This window comes from Scleropages formosus, chromosome 6 (genome assembly GCF_900964775.1).
Source record: "Scleropages formosus chromosome 6, fSclFor1.1, whole genome shotgun sequence".
NCBI classification, from domain to species: domain Eukaryota; kingdom Metazoa; phylum Chordata; class Actinopteri; order Osteoglossiformes; family Osteoglossidae; genus Scleropages; species Scleropages formosus.
In genome coordinates this window covers 15,504,992-15,526,102 of record NC_041811.1, presented here as the reverse complement: position 1 = coordinate 15,526,102, position 21,111 = coordinate 15,504,992, and the positions used below count along the sequence as shown (strand labels likewise).

The 21,111-nt window shown below is 41.9% G+C and overlaps 2 protein-coding genes across 4 annotated transcripts in view; both read right to left on the bottom strand.

Moving 5' to 3' along the window:
• The window catches only part of erbin (erbb2 interacting protein), a 74,182-nt gene extending 68,769 nt beyond the window's left edge, over positions 1-5,413 (bottom strand). For both annotated transcript variants that reach the window (XM_018744817.2, XM_018744816.2), the window contains exon 1: positions 4,736-5,413. The gene's annotated coding sequence lies outside the window, so the exon portion shown is untranslated. The remainder of the gene's footprint in view (positions 1-4,735) is intronic.
• Positions 5,414-7,352: 1,939 nt separating this feature from the next.
• On the bottom strand, positions 7,353-21,107 carry nln (neurolysin (metallopeptidase M3 family)). 2 transcript variants are annotated; one of them, XM_018744906.2, is made up of 13 exons: positions 21,043-21,107; positions 18,441-18,697; positions 17,739-17,887; positions 16,597-16,698; positions 16,200-16,302; positions 15,911-16,071; positions 13,978-14,113; positions 12,171-12,537; positions 11,591-11,792; positions 10,538-10,724; positions 9,565-9,693; positions 8,269-8,405; positions 7,353-8,101 (listed from the first exon to the last, which is right to left on the bottom strand). In XM_018744906.2, the coding sequence occupies exons 2-13, from the start codon at positions 18,667-18,669 to the stop codon at positions 7,946-7,948; spliced, it is 2,058 nt and encodes a 685-aa protein (XP_018600422.2). In that variant the 5' UTR covers positions 18,670-18,697; positions 21,043-21,107; the 3' UTR covers positions 7,353-7,945. The 2 variants fall into 2 exon arrangements, with proteins under 2 accessions (XP_018600422.2, XP_018600421.2); XM_018744905.2 differs by lacking the exon at positions 21,043-21,107 and adding an exon at positions 20,968-21,039.
• Positions 21,108-21,111: the final 4 nt, after the last annotated feature.

The window sequence follows — 21,111 nt, the reverse complement described above, 5'->3', positions numbered from 1 at the left end:
ATCAGACCATTGTTATACACTACAAGGAAGTTGGAGAGGATGCAAGAGGATGTTTTGCAGGAAGTACAGTCTGAGAAGTAATGTAAAAGAGCAAAAATAATGCTGTAACTTTTTTTAAAGAATATTTTCAGCTGCTAAACTGGTCATTCTTGACATTTGTGTTGTCATTTTTTGTTTGATTTCATTATTTTGCTTTGTAACGCTTCACTTCCAATAGATCAAAAGCCTTTAAAATGGAAAAGCTAGTTTGCATATGCTGTCAATCACAACAACACTGTTCAGACCCTCAGATCACAACAAACCACCGATAGGTTACCTGAATAGGCAACCGTTTCACAGATTGTAACATTATACGTAAGTAGACAATAAATATCGTGGGGGGATACCTGTGCAGACCTTGCTTTTTACTGAAATTAACAATGTTTCACAACTGAAACAACCACCATCTCTAAAAAAAAGCTTAAAAGAAGGGTGTAATATCGCCCAGGGATGACAGAAGCTGCACATGCAATTTGAATTAATTACTGAAGCCGCATTCAAGAGAAAAATCAGCTGCAGGTCAAAGCTGTTCAGCACAATAACTATAAATTTAAGGTATTTATAAAACTGTATATAACCATGGTACCATAATATAATCATTGTTATTTGAAGGTTATATTGGTTTAACACTTAACACTAGATAACGCCAGTGGTATGCCTGCCACCTAACAATATAATGGACCATACTAGTTTGGTATCTAAGGTTCCAGACAAATTTTGTTCATGTATAAGCCACAATAATTCCATTAATCTAATTTTATCAAACATCTATAAAATGTACTCTGAATTACATCAGTTACGGGCAGTGGGTAATATACTGGATAAAGGTTTTGAATCTCTGCCCTTCATGTAACACCCTCGAACAAGGTAGTACTCTGAAGTGCTGCAGTAAAAAAAAAAAAAAATAATAAAGAGCTGTATAAAGTAGGAAATTAAGCACCTCGGTATACAACTCTAACATTGTAAGCCAGTTGGGACAGTTCTGTTCTATTAATCTTAGAAGTTCTATGAAGAGCTATAGCTGTTGAAAAATGTAATGAACATCATTTCTCACACTTATTCATTAAAATAGGACCTTAAAATGGTTAGCAAAACCCTTTATTTCCCTCTTAACAGTGTTTAAAATTCAGGCAGACATGGATTTTAAAACAGGGACTGCATGGTGACAGAGTGGGAAGCGCTGTTGCCTTTCAGTACCTAGGCTGTTCGGTCTGTGTGGAGTTTGCATGTTCCTCCTGTGTCTACACTGGTTTACTCCCAGAGATCAAAGACATGCATCCTGTCCAGGGTGTATCCCCAGCTTTGTGCTCAGTGATTCCGAGATAAGATCCTAACCAAGACAAGTAACCCTATTACTGAGAGTGAGCGAGTGGCTTGTTAAACAGTGTATTTACAACTACAGACATAAGGCCTTGGTTGTGTTGTTGCATCAAGATTTCATTTAGCTGAGATGACCTGATATGATTCATGTGCCATTCTTCCTAATCCATTGTATTTTGTGGTGTGACCAAAAAAAGAACTGTTCGTAAGTCATGAACCATCATTCATAAGAATTGCCAATGCTGATGACAAATTGAAATCACATAACTGACAGCCCCATTCTGACTGTCCCACAAGTGCAAAAGCTACATGTTGAAGTATTTGTTCACTGAGTTAATGAAGTGGACCCAAACAAAAAGGATTACCTTAACGTCTTGACTGAAGATCTTTCAGCATGCAAAAATCTAATATAAAAACTTGGCTTTATGGGCTATAAAGTGCCATTGTGAATTTAATAATCACATGGCTCCTTGAGACATCTGAAAATATGAGCACTGAAAAACTATCACAAATGTACAAACATGTTGGAGGATGAAAGATGCTCTATAAACAATTACCCCACTGGACCACTTTATTTTTGTCATATGTTAAAAATGCATTTTGAGCACATTGTCAAAAATACTTATGAAAAAATTTCTTTCAGAGGTGAAGAAGAATGGCTGAGTATGGCTATCTTGGTACTTAGTGAAAAGAACTGAGACATGGCAAGGTAATATATTACATATGGGAAAAGCACCCATTACCGCAGGTACATCCAAATATATTGATGGCAAAGAACAATTCATTAAAGGCTGGAGAAACTTCCAAATCAAACAAGTGGTCAAAAGCATATAACACAGAATACAGTATCACAGCCTACAGTATCACAGTCTAAAGTTAACTTTGAACTGAACATAAACCAAGCTATGTAAATATTATTGCTGCTCAAAATTACATATTCCAGTTATGTAAATTTCAACATAGCTCATAACATGCAAATGTCTTGATTTTGATCCATCTCTCAAGGCCATTATTTTCTGAAGTGCAGGTCTACATAATGAAAATACTGTATCACAATGATTAGTATACTTAACATTTATGTTGCAGGGAGATTTCCTAAAGCAAAATTTATGTCCATGTTTGACAGTGTGTGTGGTCTTTTTTGGAAGCGTTACTGTTATAGTATATTACAGAAGACTTCAATGAATAAGCAAAGGAAGACATAGAGCCTCATATAAAGTAAGATCTAATACAATCTGCAGCATAGAAAGAGAGCAGTAATTTGTTTATTGCCTTAAAAATTCTGCACAGCAGTCCCCATAATCCAGGAGTTAGTCATACAAGAGGAATGTACGCACGGCTACCTTTTGTTGTATTAATAGTTTGTACAGTCCTATTATCAGGTGGAAACTGATAATCACAAAACATTTAATTCAGAACTGGACATAGGAAAGCGAAGCAGTCAAAAAAGTGCCTTGTAATCAAACTTCTTATTCTATACCCAGCCTTAATTTCAAGCATCACTGGACTCCCAAACTACAATTCTTAAAGGACTTTCCAGAGTCAAAATCTGATCAATATTTACCATGCCAGATTTTGACTGAACTGTTGTTAGATAATTAATATTGCTGCATTAGTGTATGAGATCTTTTCTGAACTATGTTTTTTGTAGGCAATCATTCAGGACAAGTACTGTTAATGGGGACAGAAAAGAGCATTGTGGTGATCATCACCACCTTGAAATCTTAAAATTCCCACTTCAAATCCCATGCCTCCTGTGTGGCCCCTTATCGAGAGACTCGCTTGGAATAACTCCTACAGGAATACCTTGCTGTGTGGTTAAACGATTGTAAAGTTGCTTCAGTAACATCACAGAGCACTTTGAACAAAGGAATCAGTCTAATAAAGATTGTTATGTTTGCTGCAGTTAGTAATGATGGCACCCAACTAGTGAGTGACAGACCATTCGTACGGAAGTCTCGTCTAAGAACAGACTTTAATCCCCATAAACACTGTTATCCTACAGCGTTTTATCACCTGCACAGACCACTGGCTGCAAACCTTGACCATAAATCAGATGTAACAATTCCTTTCAAATGATTACCAAGAGAAAGAGAGAAAAATGCCAACATGGCTTAGTATCGCCATGTTTCATCCAAAGCAACCAGAGGACCGAACAAACAGTACTTTGCGTTCCATGTTTCTATTAAAATCACAGTAGTGTTAAAAACCCTCATTCCAACCCGAATCTAACTAAACACTGCAAAGAAAACATTTTAACACACACTTGCATGGAATTTTGCGTGTGTGAGGCATCCCCTCCCCCCATAAGCACAAAGTGGCTCACGATCTTAACCTCCATACATCATGGTCTAAAACAATAAGACAAGGCACTTTGGGGGGGGGGGGGGGGGGGAACATTCATAGAGTAAATCTAAACAAAAAGGTTTTTTTTTCCCCGGCATTAGAAATTCCCCCATGAGCAGACAGTCACAGGATTAGTAGCTTCAAGCTTGGCTCCGTGAAGGATCCCAGAGTATCATATGTTACACACAGTAATCCTATTAATCACAACTTTCACCTCCTCAACACGCAGAGTGTGTAAAGGTTGCGTGCGAGCGCGCGCGCGCGTGTGTGTGTGTGTGTGTTTTCACATTGACACACAGCACTCATGATTTCCACATTTCTTGGCCGACTGCACAGCCAAGCTGACCCTGCTGTGTTACCGGTACCGATGCAGTCAGTGAGTCAGTCAGCAAGCAAAGGTCGCACCGCCGCCGGGGGAGAAGACACGGCACTGTGCAAGTGGGATTTCACTAAGGCGAATATTGACAGCCTAAGAAAACCACGTGGGAAAAAAAAAACCGTTCGTGTCTCACCAAGTGATATATTTTACCCCAAAAAAAAAAAAAAAAAAAAAAAAGCGCATCATAAACAGGAGGATCCAGAGGAGAGTGTTCGCGCTTAGCTGCCATACATGGATGGCTAATTCCTGACTTAACACACACACAGACAGAACCCGGCCGGTGCGGTGGAAAGGTTTAATATTACTGTCACTGCCAGGAAGGAAACGTAAGACACAAATGTCCCGCTGTGTGTCACCGTGAGCATACTGACAAAGAAAGCCCAGTGGTTCCACATTCCGCCGAACATCCACCGCCGGCTCCTACAATCAATGGAGTCCGCGACAGTAGAACAGCGCTCCCTGAGTCCCTGGGCCGGGCTTCGCAAGCGAACTTACTGTTCCTGCTCCTACCGTGGGAAGATAATGACCTCTGCTTCTGCCAAGCCTGCGACTACAACATCACGTGTTACATTTTGCCATTACTACGGCGTTAACCCAGTAGAGTAGAAACCCGCTTCTGCAGCACCCCAGCAGTAACCGACGTTCGCTTACCGGCTCAAATACAGCGGCGTGAGTCTAGCGCTTTCTCACATTGAGATATCCTCGGGAGTGTTTTAAATCCGCGGAACTGCTTTTGTTCTGTCTCCAAAGTAAGAAGGAGTCCATGGGAGTGAGAGGTACGAAAAAAAAGTGGTGTTCACGTAACACGGCCCTTTTTCAGCGGGGGATGGAGCTCCCGTGTGGCCCGGCGGCTACCTGGCCAGGGGGTTGCGGGCGACGGTGGGCTCACTAACGCATTCCTGCGCCTCGCGCTCACCCTCGCGTAACTTGCTTGTCCCAAGTTCTGCGCGACGCCCGCGGCTAAACTTCCTGTGAGCGTGTATTAAAAAAAAAAAAATACAACCGTAACACGAGACGGTTAGGACATACGAGCGAGTTTATCCACCGGAAGGGGGAAAAAAACTAAAGTGAACTTAGAATCCAAAATGTCTACAACAGACAAGAAATACAAAGGGAAAAATGTCCACCGCTGCTCCGTACGAAACCCCTTTTTTTTTTTCTTTTCTGGAAGAACGCCGCACCCAATCACATTCGGCGAAGATACCCTCTCCTTCTTGTCGTTAAAAAGTAAAAAGGACCTGTAGTTAAGACATTTAAAAGCACAAACTGATACAGGAAGAACAGGTAAGGCAGAAAAGAAGAAGTGACGCTCATATGCTGAAGTCCATGTTCAGTCGGTGGTAAAAACCCAGTCATCTAGCCACAGCGATGAGCCAGTAACACGCGTTCTTCTGATTGGATGGTTATTCACGTCAATCTAACATCATAGCCAGATAGAAACGTGAACGGCGTGCTCAATGGACCAATAAAAAGGCGATTAGCTTATACGACTTTAGTCAAAACCCACACTCAAACTAGTATGAAATGGGCGGGTGAAATATTGTAGCATGTTCGGTTGACATTTGTCGTTGTTTAGTGTACATTGTACCAGGGCAATAGAATGTAGGGTTGTTTTAATAGTTAAAAGATGAAAGTAGTATTTTATTTCTATATAGTTAAGGGGGTCTTGTAGCGCAGTCAACTAGGTTACTTCAGTTCTAGAACAGTGTTACCCTTAGCTTTCATTTTAAATGTTTTGTACGAGTTCGGTGCTGTGCTTCGTGATGCAAGCAGCAGCAAGGCACATTGATTTAGTGTAGTGTCGGTATTGTTTCTTCATAGCAGAGATGGCTGGTTAGCTAACGCGTGTTATAAATATCAGTGCACATTTCACACACACTGGCTGAAACTGGCTTGTCCCGAGCAGGGTCGCGGCGAACCGGAGCCTAACCCGGCAAAACAGGGAGCAAGGCTGGAGGGGGAGGGGACACACCCAGGGCAGGATGCCAGTCCACTGCAAGGCACCCCAAGCAGGACTCGAACCCCAGACCTGCTGGAGAGCAGGACCCGTCCAAACCTGCTGCGCCACCACATCCCCCGTGCCCCTTTCAATCACACAATTAAATACTTCTAAGGAAAATAGACTTGTGTTGCAATAAGATTTTAAGGCACCTAGGCTAGGGCGGGGATCACATTGTAAATCATCCCTATTACTCCTGTCAAGTAGAGTATAGGTAACAAGTAACATGAGCCTTCTTTGTCTAGTAGGAGAGTATTATCCCAAAGAAGGCCTCAAACACGTCCGTTTACGTAGGCATTCGTTGACGACAGTGCTTTGCATATCGCAGTTTTATCTAGAGGTACTTGACGAAATTATAAAACTGCAGGCAGACTAAACATACGTAATGTATAATTTAGTGGGCCTCGCTGTTCCTGTGCAGCCCGAGGTGTGGACGTGTATGTCTTGAAAGCTGACCTTGGGGTTTCTTAACGCAGGTGTGTGTTTTGCAGGTGTTGCAGTAATTGGTCAGTCCCTAAAATGATGAGAACTACAGAAGAAATGCTGGCAGAAGCACAGAAATGCTTAAACCATGGCATTAATGCAACCCCTGCTGTGAAACCAACAACCATAACACCATGGACAAGTGGCTTGTGATGCTCTTGTAAGGTCGAAAACCTGCAGAAGAGACCTAGGCTTAGGGTCTTGATAATAGGGTGGAACACAGTTTGTCAACAGTTTGCTGGCTAAACGCAGGCACTGAAACGTGCAAAACAAACTGATGTGATAAAGTCTGAGACGTATCCTCAACCCAACTATGTCTCGAATTGTCTTCTTATATTGCTATAGAATGAACTGCTTTATACAAAGGAACTACATGCTCAAAAATTAATATTTTACTGGGCAGCATTTCTTATCTGCTAGGGCAGTAATCTTCCAGAACAATACAGTATTCGAGTCTTTTATGTGCTGTGCTTTGCCGAGTCACCGAGTAACTGAAGCAAGATGTAAAACATATTGCATCCTAGAATTTTCATCTCTACAGTTCCTGAGGTAAGTACACTACACAAGAGTAATTTTCCTCATCAAACTGCCAGCAGCTCAAATAGTGTACTTCTATGGGTGGGAGTGCTGTCATAGTTATGCAAAACTATTTGGTACAGTTTTATCACACAGAATGTGACATTTTGGTCATAGGAATTAAGTTATATGTTGAAACTGCAGTGCCATTTTACCTACTTAATAAACATGCAATTGCAAGGATGAGTATCAGGTCATTTATTGGCAAGCATGGGATGAGATGAAAACTGGAAAAAGCCCAGCTTTGAGCGATATAAAGGATCTGACGTTAATACAGTGTAATACAGAAATATTTTTCTCAGCACGAAAAAAGTAATTTTGGCATCTGTTTTGTAAAGATTTCCTTAAATTAGTATTTTTAATCTCCTTCTTTAATAGATATCTGTCTCCCCCTGCTGGAAGTTGACACAGCAATAAACTGGTACAACGAAACCTTGGATAATTTAAATCTCACAAACAAGTACAAAAATAAGTTGAGGTAAATAGTAAAAATTGGTACAACCCCCAATCAAAAAATTGTATTAATGTAATTGTAATGTTCTGACAAATAATTCATTATATAACCTTACCTATATACAGTACAGACTATACATACTGTAGAATCAGAATGAGCTTTATTGCCAAGTATGTTCACACATACAAGGAATTTGTGGTGTATGATTCTTGAAAACCTTACTACTGGGTTGACTTCTAAGCACAAGTAAAATATAATGCCTTATGGCAACAGTTATCTCTGCATAATGTCTTGAATTTCTACAATGATTATTAAATGTATGTATTACTGTTTTCACAGTAATGCTGTTTCAGTGTGAGTTGTGTGGACTCTCCAGCTTGGTCAAACCCTTGCAATGGAAGAAGGCGGTCTGAGACGGCTCACGGCCGAGGAACTCCTTAAGCATGTCCACTCCATCTACAGAGCCACCCGCTTCCAGGATGACCTTCCTGTACTCCATTCCCACCTGGGAAGAACAAAAGCACAGTCAGTGGCCTCCCATGTCAGCACAAATCATAAGTAACCCTTTGTTTATTGCCAACATGAAGCTAAGGTGCATGTATGTGGGAAGGATTTTTACTAGACAGTATTTGAGTGGAAGACATGTAAATGTCCAATGCATGACCATTTTACCTTTGGATTCATAATTCCCTCCTTCTTGAAGCGGCTAAAGAAGATGTCCATGGAGAAGACCTCACTCCACAGGTAGCTGTAGTACTGCCCATCATAACCCCCTGCTAGATGACTGAAACTGGCAGTCATGTTTGTTCCTGAAGAATAGTAAATGCAAAGTTATAGTACCTGCTTGCTTACTACCTCCTTAATCCATGGATTTTTGACCAACCAGCTCTCAAAAGTAGAGCCGCAAAAGTCTATACTTCATTTCATTCATAACATTATGCGTTAAATCATTACTCATTTTCCTGGGTGTTCACATTAATGAAGATCTCACCTGGTCTCACAACACTACACATCTGGTCAAGAAATCACATCAGCGTCTGCACTTCCTGAGAAGGCTGAGGAAATTTGGCATGCCAAGCCGAATCCTCAGAAGCTTCTATAGGTGTGCAATTGAGAGCGTCCTCACCAGCTCTATCACAGTGTGGTTTGGAAGCTGCACAGTACAGGATCGTAAGGCGCTACAGCGATTGATGAAAGCTGCTCAAACCATCTCTGGAATGTCCTTACCATCACTGGAGAGCCTCTACCAGGCCAGAATCATCAGGAGAGCCATTAACATCATCAAGGACAACAGTCACCCCCAGCACAGCCTTTTCACACCCTTACCATCAGGCAGATGCTACAGGTGTGTTAAAGCCAGAACTTCAAGGCTGAAAAACAGTTTTTACCCACAGGCCATCAGGCTTGTGAACGACACCCATCCACTGCCTCTCCACCCATCACGGCAGACACAGGTTACCCTCTGAGCCTTAGAGGTGTGAACTACCCCATCCTTCCCACAAACACATACACATCCACAACGCCAATAGCATCAGAGACCACAGACTACGTTCGCATACCTTGCGCACACAAACGCATACCCCCTTTCAACTGCAAATAGACCCAATCGACCTCTGCAGGACTTTGCACATGTACGTCTTCCATGTTTACATTGCACACTGCACACTTTATATATGCTTATAATTTAATTTCTTGGATTTTTGCACTAATAGTAATTTTGTAAATTTGTGATTTACGCCTTGTGTTTTCTTTCCTTGTGTCCTTATAATTTATGTCAGAGGCTGCTGAGAGCATTCACAGAGTAAGAATTTCATTGTATGGTGTAACGAATGGTTTACTGTACATATGACAAACTCTTGAATCTCAAATAGCATTGTTCATTCAAATATTAAATAAAACCCAATAGAGCAATGTCCTGGGCAGAGGCCATGTTTCACAGTGTGAAAGTGTATAGTAAAATCATAACACCTGGAGTTGCTGGGATCCCCAGGATGTCTTTGCAGTGCCGGGCAAACTCCTCTGCAGTGTTGGCACTAGACTTTGTGTGGAAAGACTGGTCCACTTTGCTGAGGACTACCTGACGCAGGTTCATAAGTCCTGTATCAAACAGATAAATGAATTAATGAATTTCTGAACAAGTTGTGTTATTCCAGTTAGGCCAAAGACTAAAAAAAAACTAGTAACATCACTGTATAAATATTTAGTTATATCAGCTGGATTGCAATAGATTAAATAGACAACAGAGACAAATAAAACTTTACTGGTTCAAAGGGAAATTGCGCAAGGGTACAGCAGCACAGACATTACAGGAGGAGACTGGAATAAATATTACAAATAAGTACAGGTAGTTCTTGACTTACAACAGGGTTCTGTTCCAATGACCTCACAGTATGTTGCAAGTCCCCTTATATTATATAAACCGAAAAGAATATATAAACAATTAACATGCACGAATGATACGTTGTATAATAGGGTTTTGGGAATTTTCCATGAATTTCACACATTCACAGGTTCCTTTCTGCACTACCAGAACGTTTACATTCTAAAAAATTTGAATGATATTACAATTTTTCTGTAAATAAAGCAGAATTACTGATAGATTCACTGATTGAGTCAATAAGAAATATGGCAGTGCAGCCAGCTGGTGTTACTGTACAACAGAGGGAGCAGCTGTCCAGTGGACCTCCATTGGGACTCAAAAATAATTTCATAAGGTTGATGGGACAGTCATTGTAAGTCACACACCGAAAGTCAAGGACAACCTGAAGAGTGCAAAGTGTGCAAATAAAAAGCAGTACTGACAGCTCAATACCACTTGGCCAACAAGAGGTCAGTATTACGTAAATGGTATAAAATGGAATTTTAAAATGGCTTAGTAATTCCGAAAATAAATTGTTTACATTAAATCAAGTTAAATTAAATTAATTCTGCAGTACCAGACCTGTATTAGCCACTCTGGAGGCTATGAGCCTGTCCAGCAGACTATCTGGGATGGCACTGCCATGCTTGTAGTGTCGGGACATCCTCTGCAGTGGTTCTTTCTCCCACACCCAATTCTCTAGTGTCTGAGAGGGCACCTCCACAAAATCCGTTTCTACCAGTGTCCCGCTGAATTCAGCAAATTCCACCTGCAGGAGGGAAGAACACACATACACAGCAGGTAGCAAAGAGGTTAGGGCCAACACCTTGCAAGCTAAAAGTCCAAATTGAAATGCCCCTTCTTGCTGAAGTATGCTTAAACAAAATACTCATTCTGAATTAGTACAGTAAGAGTACCCAGTTATACAAAATGGGTAACTAATAGTAAGCTTCTTACTGTACCAACCTAGTATTACAGTACAAGTTGGAGAAAAGGTACCAGTTACACACACACAGTCTGAAAGCACTTGTCCCAAGCGGGGTCGCGGTGAACCGGAGCCTAGCAACACAGGGTGCAGGGTTGGAGGGGGAGGGAACACACCCAGGACGGGACGCCAGCCCGTCACAAGGCACCCCAAGCGGGACTCGAAACCCAGACCCGTCAGGGAGCAGGCCCCGGCCAAACCCACTGCACCACCGCACCCCCCACATATCAGTTAAACAAAGGTTAATAGTAATTTCATTTGTGATCATTTGTTACCTACAGCAACTCAGGTTTGAACTTCTACAATAAATCCTCTAATGAATGGATACTGTATATGTGTATTATGGCACTTCCTGGTATTTAAACCAGCAACCTTGCAGGTGACATACCTGATCATCAAAAAGTGCAACCAAATCAGGAATACAGAGCTACTCAAGCACCTTGTTTGTTTGGCATCAGTGGTTTAATATGATGCATACGTAATCCTATGCCTTCAAATCTTGGAAGAGTACGGCTGAATTAAAAGAATGTTTTTCAAGAATGGCACTGAGGCAGAAGCATTCTTGGACCCCTGTGGCATCAGGTAAACTGTACCCACCAGTGTGTGGAGAGTCCACTACAATTTCAAAGAGTATAGCCAGGAGTGCATACTCTGGTGCAGATCTCATGCATCACATGACCAAACTCATGGAAGAAGGTCTCCACTTCGTGGTGCTGCAGCAGCGATGGCAAGCTGATTGTGGGCTTTGTGAAATTGGCCACCATGGCTGCCACCGGCAGTCTGCGCTCACCATCCGGTCCCAAACAACCTGGCTGGAGGCTGAAGCAGGCTGCATGACCGTATTTCCCCTCTCTGTATGAAAACAGGTCATACTTCTACGTGAACTGTGAACTCCATGCCAGTCTACTGCAATTCATTGTTGTTCAACAGAACACCATCTCTAAGAAACCTGCTAATTTTATACCTGCTTTCCATTTAAAATTAAGGTTTTAAGAAGGTGCTACATACCTCTTACCCACCTTAAGTGCAAGGCTTTTGCTTCATTACTACATCTATGCTTAACTTCACTTAATGGCAAAGCAACAAAGAAAACAAGCACCTGGAGAATCATTAATGTTGCTTCCATAGCAACTGTACAAGTCATTATAATGGATATTTGGTCTTTACATTTATAATGGTTTTGCCTCCACATTTCTCAAGACTGACAAGAAGTTTAGAGGTACAAATTACCTAGGATGCAAGTCCAAGTAGAACTGTCCTATTTCTTCCCCTGAGGCTGTGTCCAGGACAAAGTAGAGCCTCACACTGTCATGCCAGACATGGGCATTGTGTACCTGCTTGAAAGTTAGGCCCAGAAGGTCCTGATAAATGCCCAGCAGCCCCTCTGTGACCACCTCCAGGGGAAAGTACTTGATCAGCTTGTCCTTGTCCACAGCAAACTTGACCTGCTCCACCTGGTTCATGTAGTACAGCATATCCCAGGCGTGGATCTCCCCATCAAATTCGCGCCCCAGCCGCTCACTCTCCGCCCTCTTCAGCTCCAGGATATATTGCCTCTCCTGATTTCCCACTGGCTTCAGTGTCTTCCAGAACTCATCTGTCATGCAGCACACCCAGTCACACACTTTTTCATAAGTAACTCACTGTGTTGCCAGTGGTATATCTTAAAATGCTGCTACTGAAAGCTTCAATGAATCTCAGTGTTTCTACTTTCTTATTGGTCTTTTCGGTTCATTTTTTCTCCCTCTTCTCATTTCATAGGCCAAAAACAAACAGCTGTTCCACAGGTATTTCACATTTACATCATTATCCCAAAACGAAAATCAAATGACCTATTCCATGGATAGTAAAGTTTCAGTTTCCATCCCTTCTTCCAGCCCTCTCTTTAGTTGTCCTGTCATAATTCTCCTTTAATCTGCTGTCCTACCCACTGATAGTGCCAGTGATATTCTTTGTCTCTTTGACTGTCTGCCCTTTTAACTGTAAACCAGCAAGTCCCACCTTCAGTCCATGGTTGTCTGATGCTTCTCACTCTAACAGATGAAAACTTTGTGCAGCTCTGCAGAAGTGTTTGATATCCAAATATTCCATGGACTTAACATCTTATAAGAACCTCCTGGCTTTTACCCAGTCTGCTGGAAAAACATTTTTTCTTGACAAATAGTCATCATCCAATAATCCCTATGTTATTTGACCCTTTTTCTACAACTCCCTCTTTCCACCTTCACTGCAAAACATATCACATTTTTTTCAAAGCAAAATGAACCACCACCTGCCCTCCTGACCCCATTCCCCCTTCTATTTTAAGAACCATCTACCTGCAACTAATTCCTTATTTCATCCATCTTCAATTCCTCTCTTCCATCTGGTTGCTTCCCATTTGCCTTCAAAACTGGCCATATCTCAACATGTTTGAGAAACCTTCTGTGAACTCAAACTCAGGCCAGAATTGCAAATAAGCCTCCCTACACTTTTTTAAAAACCCTTGAGCATGCTGTTTACATTCAGTGCCTCCCTCTTTTCTGTTCTCATTTTTTTTTGATCTCTCCACTGCATTCAGTACAGTCAACCACTGGATTTTCCTAACCTTGCTAGAAGGACTTGGCATCAAAGACTATCACTGAAATTGTTTGAATTGCACCTGTCAGATAGGTCTTATCAGGAAGTTTGGTGTAGCTCCCTCTCTGCCCCTCAAAATGTCTCAACATGTATACCACAGGGCTCCGTACTTGGCCTTCTCTCTAACATATATGCCATAATGACTGATCACCGCCTGTAACTAAATCTTTCCAAGACTGAAATTTTCTAGCTCCCTGTTAATTCTTCCCCCATCAAGAAGTCTGTCACTAGACGACTCACTTATCTTCACTAATAGCTCTCAGGCATACAAGACAGTCAAAGGACTATTGTCCTAATACCAACAGAACCTAATCTTCTCCTACAATCCAGCAAAAACACTACAAAAGGTCAGTCTTTGTCTAACAGCTAATTCATGACAGGTTAAATGTTTCTTTGAATTCCACTTAGGACAGCATACCAAGAAAGTGGGCAACGTTGGTGCTGTTCTTAGCCATGTTCATTTCAAGCACATAGTCAGCATAGGTGTTAAAGCCAAGGAACTTGGCCATCTTGGCTCTCAGTGAGATGAGTTGCTCCAAGATGACTGTGTTCACCTGCAGAACAGTGAGACAGAGCGTTGTCAGAATCAGAATCCAATTTATTTGGCCAAGTATGCACACACATACAAGGAATTTGGCTTTGGTCCCCAATGGTTCATAGTTTAGAGTAGACCAAAAAAAAAATTACAGTTGGTTACAACAGGTGACCTACTGATAGATGAGTACAAGGAGAAGCTGACTAGCACCATGTTAAGTGGGCCCCTAAACATAGAAGACTGACATCTTATTTCAGTGCACCTCACTATTCTGTAGTTTACAAGTCATATACACTCACCGGCCACTTTATTAGGTACACCTTGCTAGTACTGGGTTGGACCCCCTTTTGCCTTCAGAACTGCCTTAATTCTTTGTGGCATAGATTCAACACAGTGCTGGAAACATTCCTCAGAGATTTTGGTCCATATTGACATGATAGCATCACACAGTTGCTGCAGCTCTGTCGGCTGCACATCCATGATGCGAATCTCCCATTCCACCACATCCCAAAGATGCTCTATTGGATTGAGATCTGGTGACTATAGAGGCCATTTGAGTATAGTGAACTCTTGTCATGTTCAAGAAACCAGTCTGAGATGATCTGAGCTTTGTAACATGGCACGTTATCCTGCTGGAAATAGCCATCAGAAGATAGGTACACTGTGGTCATAAAGGGATGGAGATGGTCAGCAACAATACACAGGTAGGCTGTGGCGTTTAAACGATGCTCAGTTGGTACTAAGGGGCCCAAAGCGTGCCAAGAAAATATCTCCCACACCATTACACCACCACCACCAGCCTGAACCGCTGATACAAGGCAGGATGGATCCATGCTTTCATGTGGTTTACGCCAAATTCTGACCCTACCATCTGAATGTCGTAGCAGAAATCGAGACTCATCAGACCAGGCAACGTTTTTCCAATCTTCTATTGTCCAATTTTGGTGAGCCTGTGTGAATTGTAGCCTCAGTTTCCTGTTCTTAGCTGACCGGAGTGGTACCCGGTGTGGTCTTCTGCTGCTGTAGCCCATCTGCTTCAAGGCTCGATGTGTTGTGCATTCAGAGATGCTCTTCTGAATACCTCGGTTGCAATGAGTGGCTATTTGAGTTACTATTCCCTTTCTATCAGCTCAAACCAGTCTGGTCATTCTCCTCTGACCTCTGGCATCAACAAGGCATTTTCGCCCACAGAACTGCCGCTCACTGGATATTTTCTCTTTTTCTGACCATTCTCTGTAAACCCTAGAGATGGTTGTGCGTGAAAATTCCAGTAGATTGGCAGTTTCTGAAATACTCAGACCAGCCCGTCTGGCACCAACAACCATGCCACGTTCAAAGTCACTTAAATCACCTGTCTTCCCCATTCTGATTCTGAGTTTGAACTTCAGCAGATTGTTTTGACCATGTCTACATGCCTAAATGCACTGAGATGCTGCCATGTGACTGGCTGATTTGATATTTGCGTTCACAAGCAGTTGAACAGGTGTAATAATAAAGTGGCCGGTGAGTGTATTACCTTAGATTATATAATATTGTAAATTATTTGAGAAAAGTGCCAGCTAAAATCAATGAAATTATATAATTCCAGGTCAAGCACTACTTTTGTTCCAGAAAAATCATTGCTTATTTGCATTTTTTTTTTTAAATAAAATGAATAAATCCAAATTGACCAGATTTTGAAGGATAAGAAACACAACAGCATATCACATATATGACACTTTACAAAGGCAAATTAATAAATTTGCTTTCTAATAATAGAACACAGTCCATTATTAGTATAGCAGTCAGTGTGTATACCAAACATGCAGCTCCTCACCTCCTTACACCTGCTGTGGAAGGCAATTTCCATCTTCTGCCTAGTCTCAGGGACACAGCATCTCTTCATTAGAGGAAAGTAATGAGGGTACTTGAGGGTGACTTTGAAGAGGCCATCTTCTGTCTTTTCCAGACCATTCATGTAGCTCTCTGACATGCCATCTCATTGAGAAAATGCAAAAGCATTATATAAGAAAACACAAAATTTCTACAGCACATTATTCACTCTTAAATTTCAAGGCACCACTTTTGTCATGTGAGCTACTTACAGCAATTTTATTCATGCCTACCTAGTTCATCTTCACCAAATAGTAGATAAGTGTTGTCTTCATTCAGGTTCTTGTTGAAATCAATGGAGAGTTTGCTTATCAGCTTGGAAATTGACTTGATCTCCTAGGCAATATGAACACAAGCATGTATGCCAACAATTGTGAGAAAGGAAACCTGCTTTATACATCTTGCACAAAACACAAGGAAAAATTGCAAATTCCTTCTCAACCGGATCTCTGTACCTCATGTTTTATTTTAAAATATCACATAAAGCAGATGGTGTTACTGATATTTTTCATAAAAACCACCAATTGAATACAACTTTCCTTTGTAAAAATTAGCAAGAACTGAAGAATAAATCCAAACATATTACATTGTACACTGGCTGCTGCATTATTTTCTTAATACATTCTGCACCTCTTGTATGTTCTTTGGCAGATGCAGTCCCTTTCGTCTCCCCAGGTTAATGAGCCGCTCCATTAATCTCTTTGCCTCGGGCTTAAGATCATTTAGCTGCTTCTATGAAAAACAGCAAAACACGAGACACTGTATGAAAGAGCTTATTTGTGAAACCGAGAAACCCAAAACACCGATCTTAACCACCTTAACTGCAACTTTCAGAATTATTCCTCAAGACCGTGCTGATGCGGAAACTTTCAACAACTGCCACCATCTGAAGAGTTTTAAAATATTTCAGTCAGAAGATTTATTCAGTAACCCATATTTCATGAAAACATCTCAAAATTCTTTAGAAATAGCAAAGCATAAATCATCTGTATTCATGTAAATACTCAAATGGTACCTGTTTGTTCTTTCCCAACATAGTCAGCCTGACCCTGGACAATCCACCCACTGCTGAAAGACAGCCCAGCATTTAGGCTACTAGATTTACACTTCTCACCACTGCTGAAGCAGCTGTCACCGAGATGCAAGCTGCCTAAAGGCCCCAAAGAGACAGCAAGCACTTTAGCTGCCCTTGGATGACCTTGAATATGCTCAGTATGACGGTATTATTGAACAAAAGGCTACGGACTGAAAGATCAAGAGCACAACAAAGGAAGGACAAAAAAAAACTAACTTATGAGGTACTGTTATAAACAGGACATTACACATTGATGGTGGGCTTCACGGAAGAGATAGGGCGGAAACCAATGTTTTAAATGTGGTCTTGTAAAATATTTAATTTCAGAGTTAAGAGAATTTTAAGACCCTTTACATTTGTCTGCCATTTGCGCAGTGAAAGGTAATGCTGCACTACTTATGAAATCAGAGCAGTGTCGATTACACACAAATTTTCTTAATTTACTTCAAGCCCTTGCCAATCACAGATTACAGTATGGCAGTAATCTATTATGACACTACTATGATAACAGCCAAAAGAATTATTTGTTTGAAGTGTGACAGTATCATCCTCAAAAAGGGAGTGTCAAATAGGCAAAAAGTATTGCCTGCTAAATAAAGATAAGTATGTCTGCTAAATGAGGCATGTAAATAATGTAGTACTGATCTGACTGAATTCAAAAGAACACAGAGGATTGCATTTCCTTTTCTCACCATACCTGCAAAGCCAGGAGTCGCTGGAATACATCATTTCTCATGCTCATTTCCACATCGAACTCAGACAGTTTTTTGTCTGCTTCCGTGCTAGCAGAGCGCGCTCGGCTGCATGGCGAGACATACTGAGGGAAATCCAGAACATGTCTCGACACTGAAATACACAGTAAATTCCATGCTGTGAGAGAAGGAAGCCTGCTGAGCAGAAAATGCAGGCATGGGGTACTGCTGATCATTTACAGGTGGCTCTTTTTTCCACAAATTAGGTAATGAACAGATCTTGCAACTTATTGTGTATGCAAAATGGTGGCTGTCTTGCAGTTCTCTGGTGCGTTTGCTTGGCTGGTTTATCCCTGATCTCGGGCATTGCAGAGATTGCAAAGATAGAGCATTACGGGTTCGCTCAGGAGTGGGGTGTCCGTGCTTAATTATCTGAAATGACGAGCACATTATTGTAGGATATGGATGGGGGGAGCCACTGTAGTTGCTTCAGGCAACCAGTTTAAACTGAAACCTTTAGTAAACCATTCACCTCAGTAAAAGGAAATATGTAAAAATCTAGGCTGTTTGAGATGGCACAGATAAAGGCATCTAAAATTTCCATTTTGCATTTATTTAGCTGACACTTTCCTCCAAAGTGACTTCAATGTCAATCGCGACACAAACGGCAGCGTGCACTACGAATCCAACTCCAAAAAAAGACTGACCAGTGTATTCCATTTTGGCATCTGCCAGGGGCTTTAGGGTGTTTTCAAAGGATACTTTATCCAGGTCCAGCGCTCCAATGCTATCGTAGATCTTCTTTATTCGCTGGATCAGCTTGTCAGTCCTGCATTTGATCTGGTCAGGTGTGAGATCCCATCTCAGACTGTTTCTACCAAGTGTCGACAGGGAGACATTCGCAACAGAAACCACCGGTCCGTTTTGAAGGGTCATTCTCAATCTCGATTTGGCTCGGAACACACTGAAACGAAAAGACACCCGGAAATGTCAGCACCTGTGCAGGAATGGCCTAAGAGTTCTGTGACTGTTAACAAGAGTTACTGTGCACCCCACTTTTGAACAGTGTACTTCACAATGTACCGTAGTATTTTGCATTAATGCATTCATGTAGCCGATACTTCTCTCCAAAGCAACTTACAATTAGTATGACTTGTATTTTGCTGATATCTTTGTGTAATTCGATTTACAATGCTAGATACACTACACTAAACTCCCTACAATCATTCTCTCACATGCAGCAGAGCAATATAACACACATTCAGCCACACAAACACTGCAGGCAACAGTCAACCAGTTCCCATAAAACACATCAGTAAGAGCTGGTAGTGTAGTGGTCAGCCCTACTACATTTTGACCCAAAGGTTGCAGGTTCAATTCCCACCTTCAGTGGTAGTACCCTTGAGGAAGGTTCCTACTGTAATTGCTCCAGTAAAATTACTGTTGTGCAAATGGGTAATTGTAAGTACCTCAACAGTGTAAGGTGGGGTGGGGTCAGCTAAATGAATAAATAGAAACTCACACCAATACAAGGGGAATGTGTAAAGTTCCCACAGACTAAACTGGACTCAAACCCAAGTCCAGCCAATATGTTGTAAGAAGCCAGTACCATCATGCTGCCCATCAAGGACTGTGCGCATGACACTGAACACCATCCTCTACACACCACTCTCTTTAAGGCTTAAGTAGGCACACTGGCACCACAGTGGTTAGAGCTGCTGCCTGGTGGCCCCAAAGGTTGCAGGTTCAAACCTCATCTCAGGCTGTAGTATCCTTAAGCAAGGTACTTACCCTCAATTGCTCCAGTAAAATTACCCAGCTGTATAAATGGGTAAATAATTGTAACCTTAACATTGTAAGTTGCTTTGGAGAAAGGTGTCAGCTAAATGAATAAATGTAAATCCAGCTGGTGGTGGTGTGGTGGTGCAGTGGGTTGGATTGGGTCCTGCTCTCTAGTGAGTCTGGGGTTTGAGTACTGCTTGGGGTGCCTTGTGATGGACTGGCGTCCTGTCCTGGGTGTGTCCCCTCCCCCTCCAGCCTTATGCCCTGTGTTGCTGGGTTAGGCTCCGGTTCCCTGTATAGGACAAGCGGTTCAGAAGATGTGTGTGTGTAAATCCAGCTGTATAAATGGGTAAATAACTGTAGGTAGATTAACATTGTAAGTTGCTTTGGAGAGAAGTGTCAGATAAATGTAAAACACTGGAAGAATTCAGCAAATGGGATGCATAAGCAAGTCGTGCACAATAGTAACAGATATCTAGTAGTATTACTCAAGGTTTTATGTAGCTGTTTTGTGGATATTTTTGGTTTTTTACATTTACTCATTTAGAAGATGCTTTTCTCAAAGCGTCATACATCTCGGGGATCACCCCCTGAATGACTAAAATGAAGCTACAGTTGTACATAATAAAAACTCACAGTAATAATTCATACTACTGCAGAATGAACTTTGGACTTTATGACATTTCAGCGCGCGGCTAAGCAGAGTTGCTACGTCGATTTTAAAAAGACGACGCCGGAGTTTCTTTTTACTGCCAAACTTACGTTAGTAATTTATTATTTGTTTATGTAAGAAATAGCGAGCATGAAAATTAAGTGTGGGATCAGAAACTAGCACCGTCGTCGCGTTGCGTCATAGTTAAAACGGTATTTATTAACGTCAAGGGGGGTAATCGAGCGCCGTCGTTCGTAGTGATGGAATAAACTGTGGTAATACTGGTACACTGTTTTTGGCAGCTCCGCGTTCTTCCACATATAAAATGTGATGACAGTTTGCGGCACAGATACCGCCTTCGTTCCCTCTGTGTGATACATCTCTGTAATGTTTCGTCAAAGCCAAGTCCTGAAACTCAATCCAGTCACGGAGATGATGAGTTTCTCAGTCCCGCAGCAGGACGCCAGCACCAACAAGGTCTTTAATTTAAATGTAATGTAACAACAGTAATGTAATTTAGAGGTATTTAATTTAACGTAATGTAATTTCATTTACACATTTGATTCGGAGAGTCTCTGCTAATGAGCGCTCCTCCTGCTGCGGGTCTGCCTGGCGGGCTGCCAGCGCCGGCTCGAGTCACCCGCGCGCCACGGCCGTGTGACCGTCACCGTGCCGCGTTAACGCCGCGGGACTTGATTCGGTTTCGGGTCGTACGGTTAATTTTAGTGCCGCAACTCACACATCATGCCACCCGCTCGCGGCAAAATGCATGCATGAAAACCGCAGTGCATAAGCAGTACCTGGCGAGCGCTCGAAACACGGAAACGTGTGTGGAAAGCATCGCATGCAACACAGCGAACACGCGTGCAGCGCACCGAGGTATCGCGGACAGACCGCACTTGTAGCTGCTTCCAGCGTGAGAGCAGACGCAGTTGCTGTCGCAA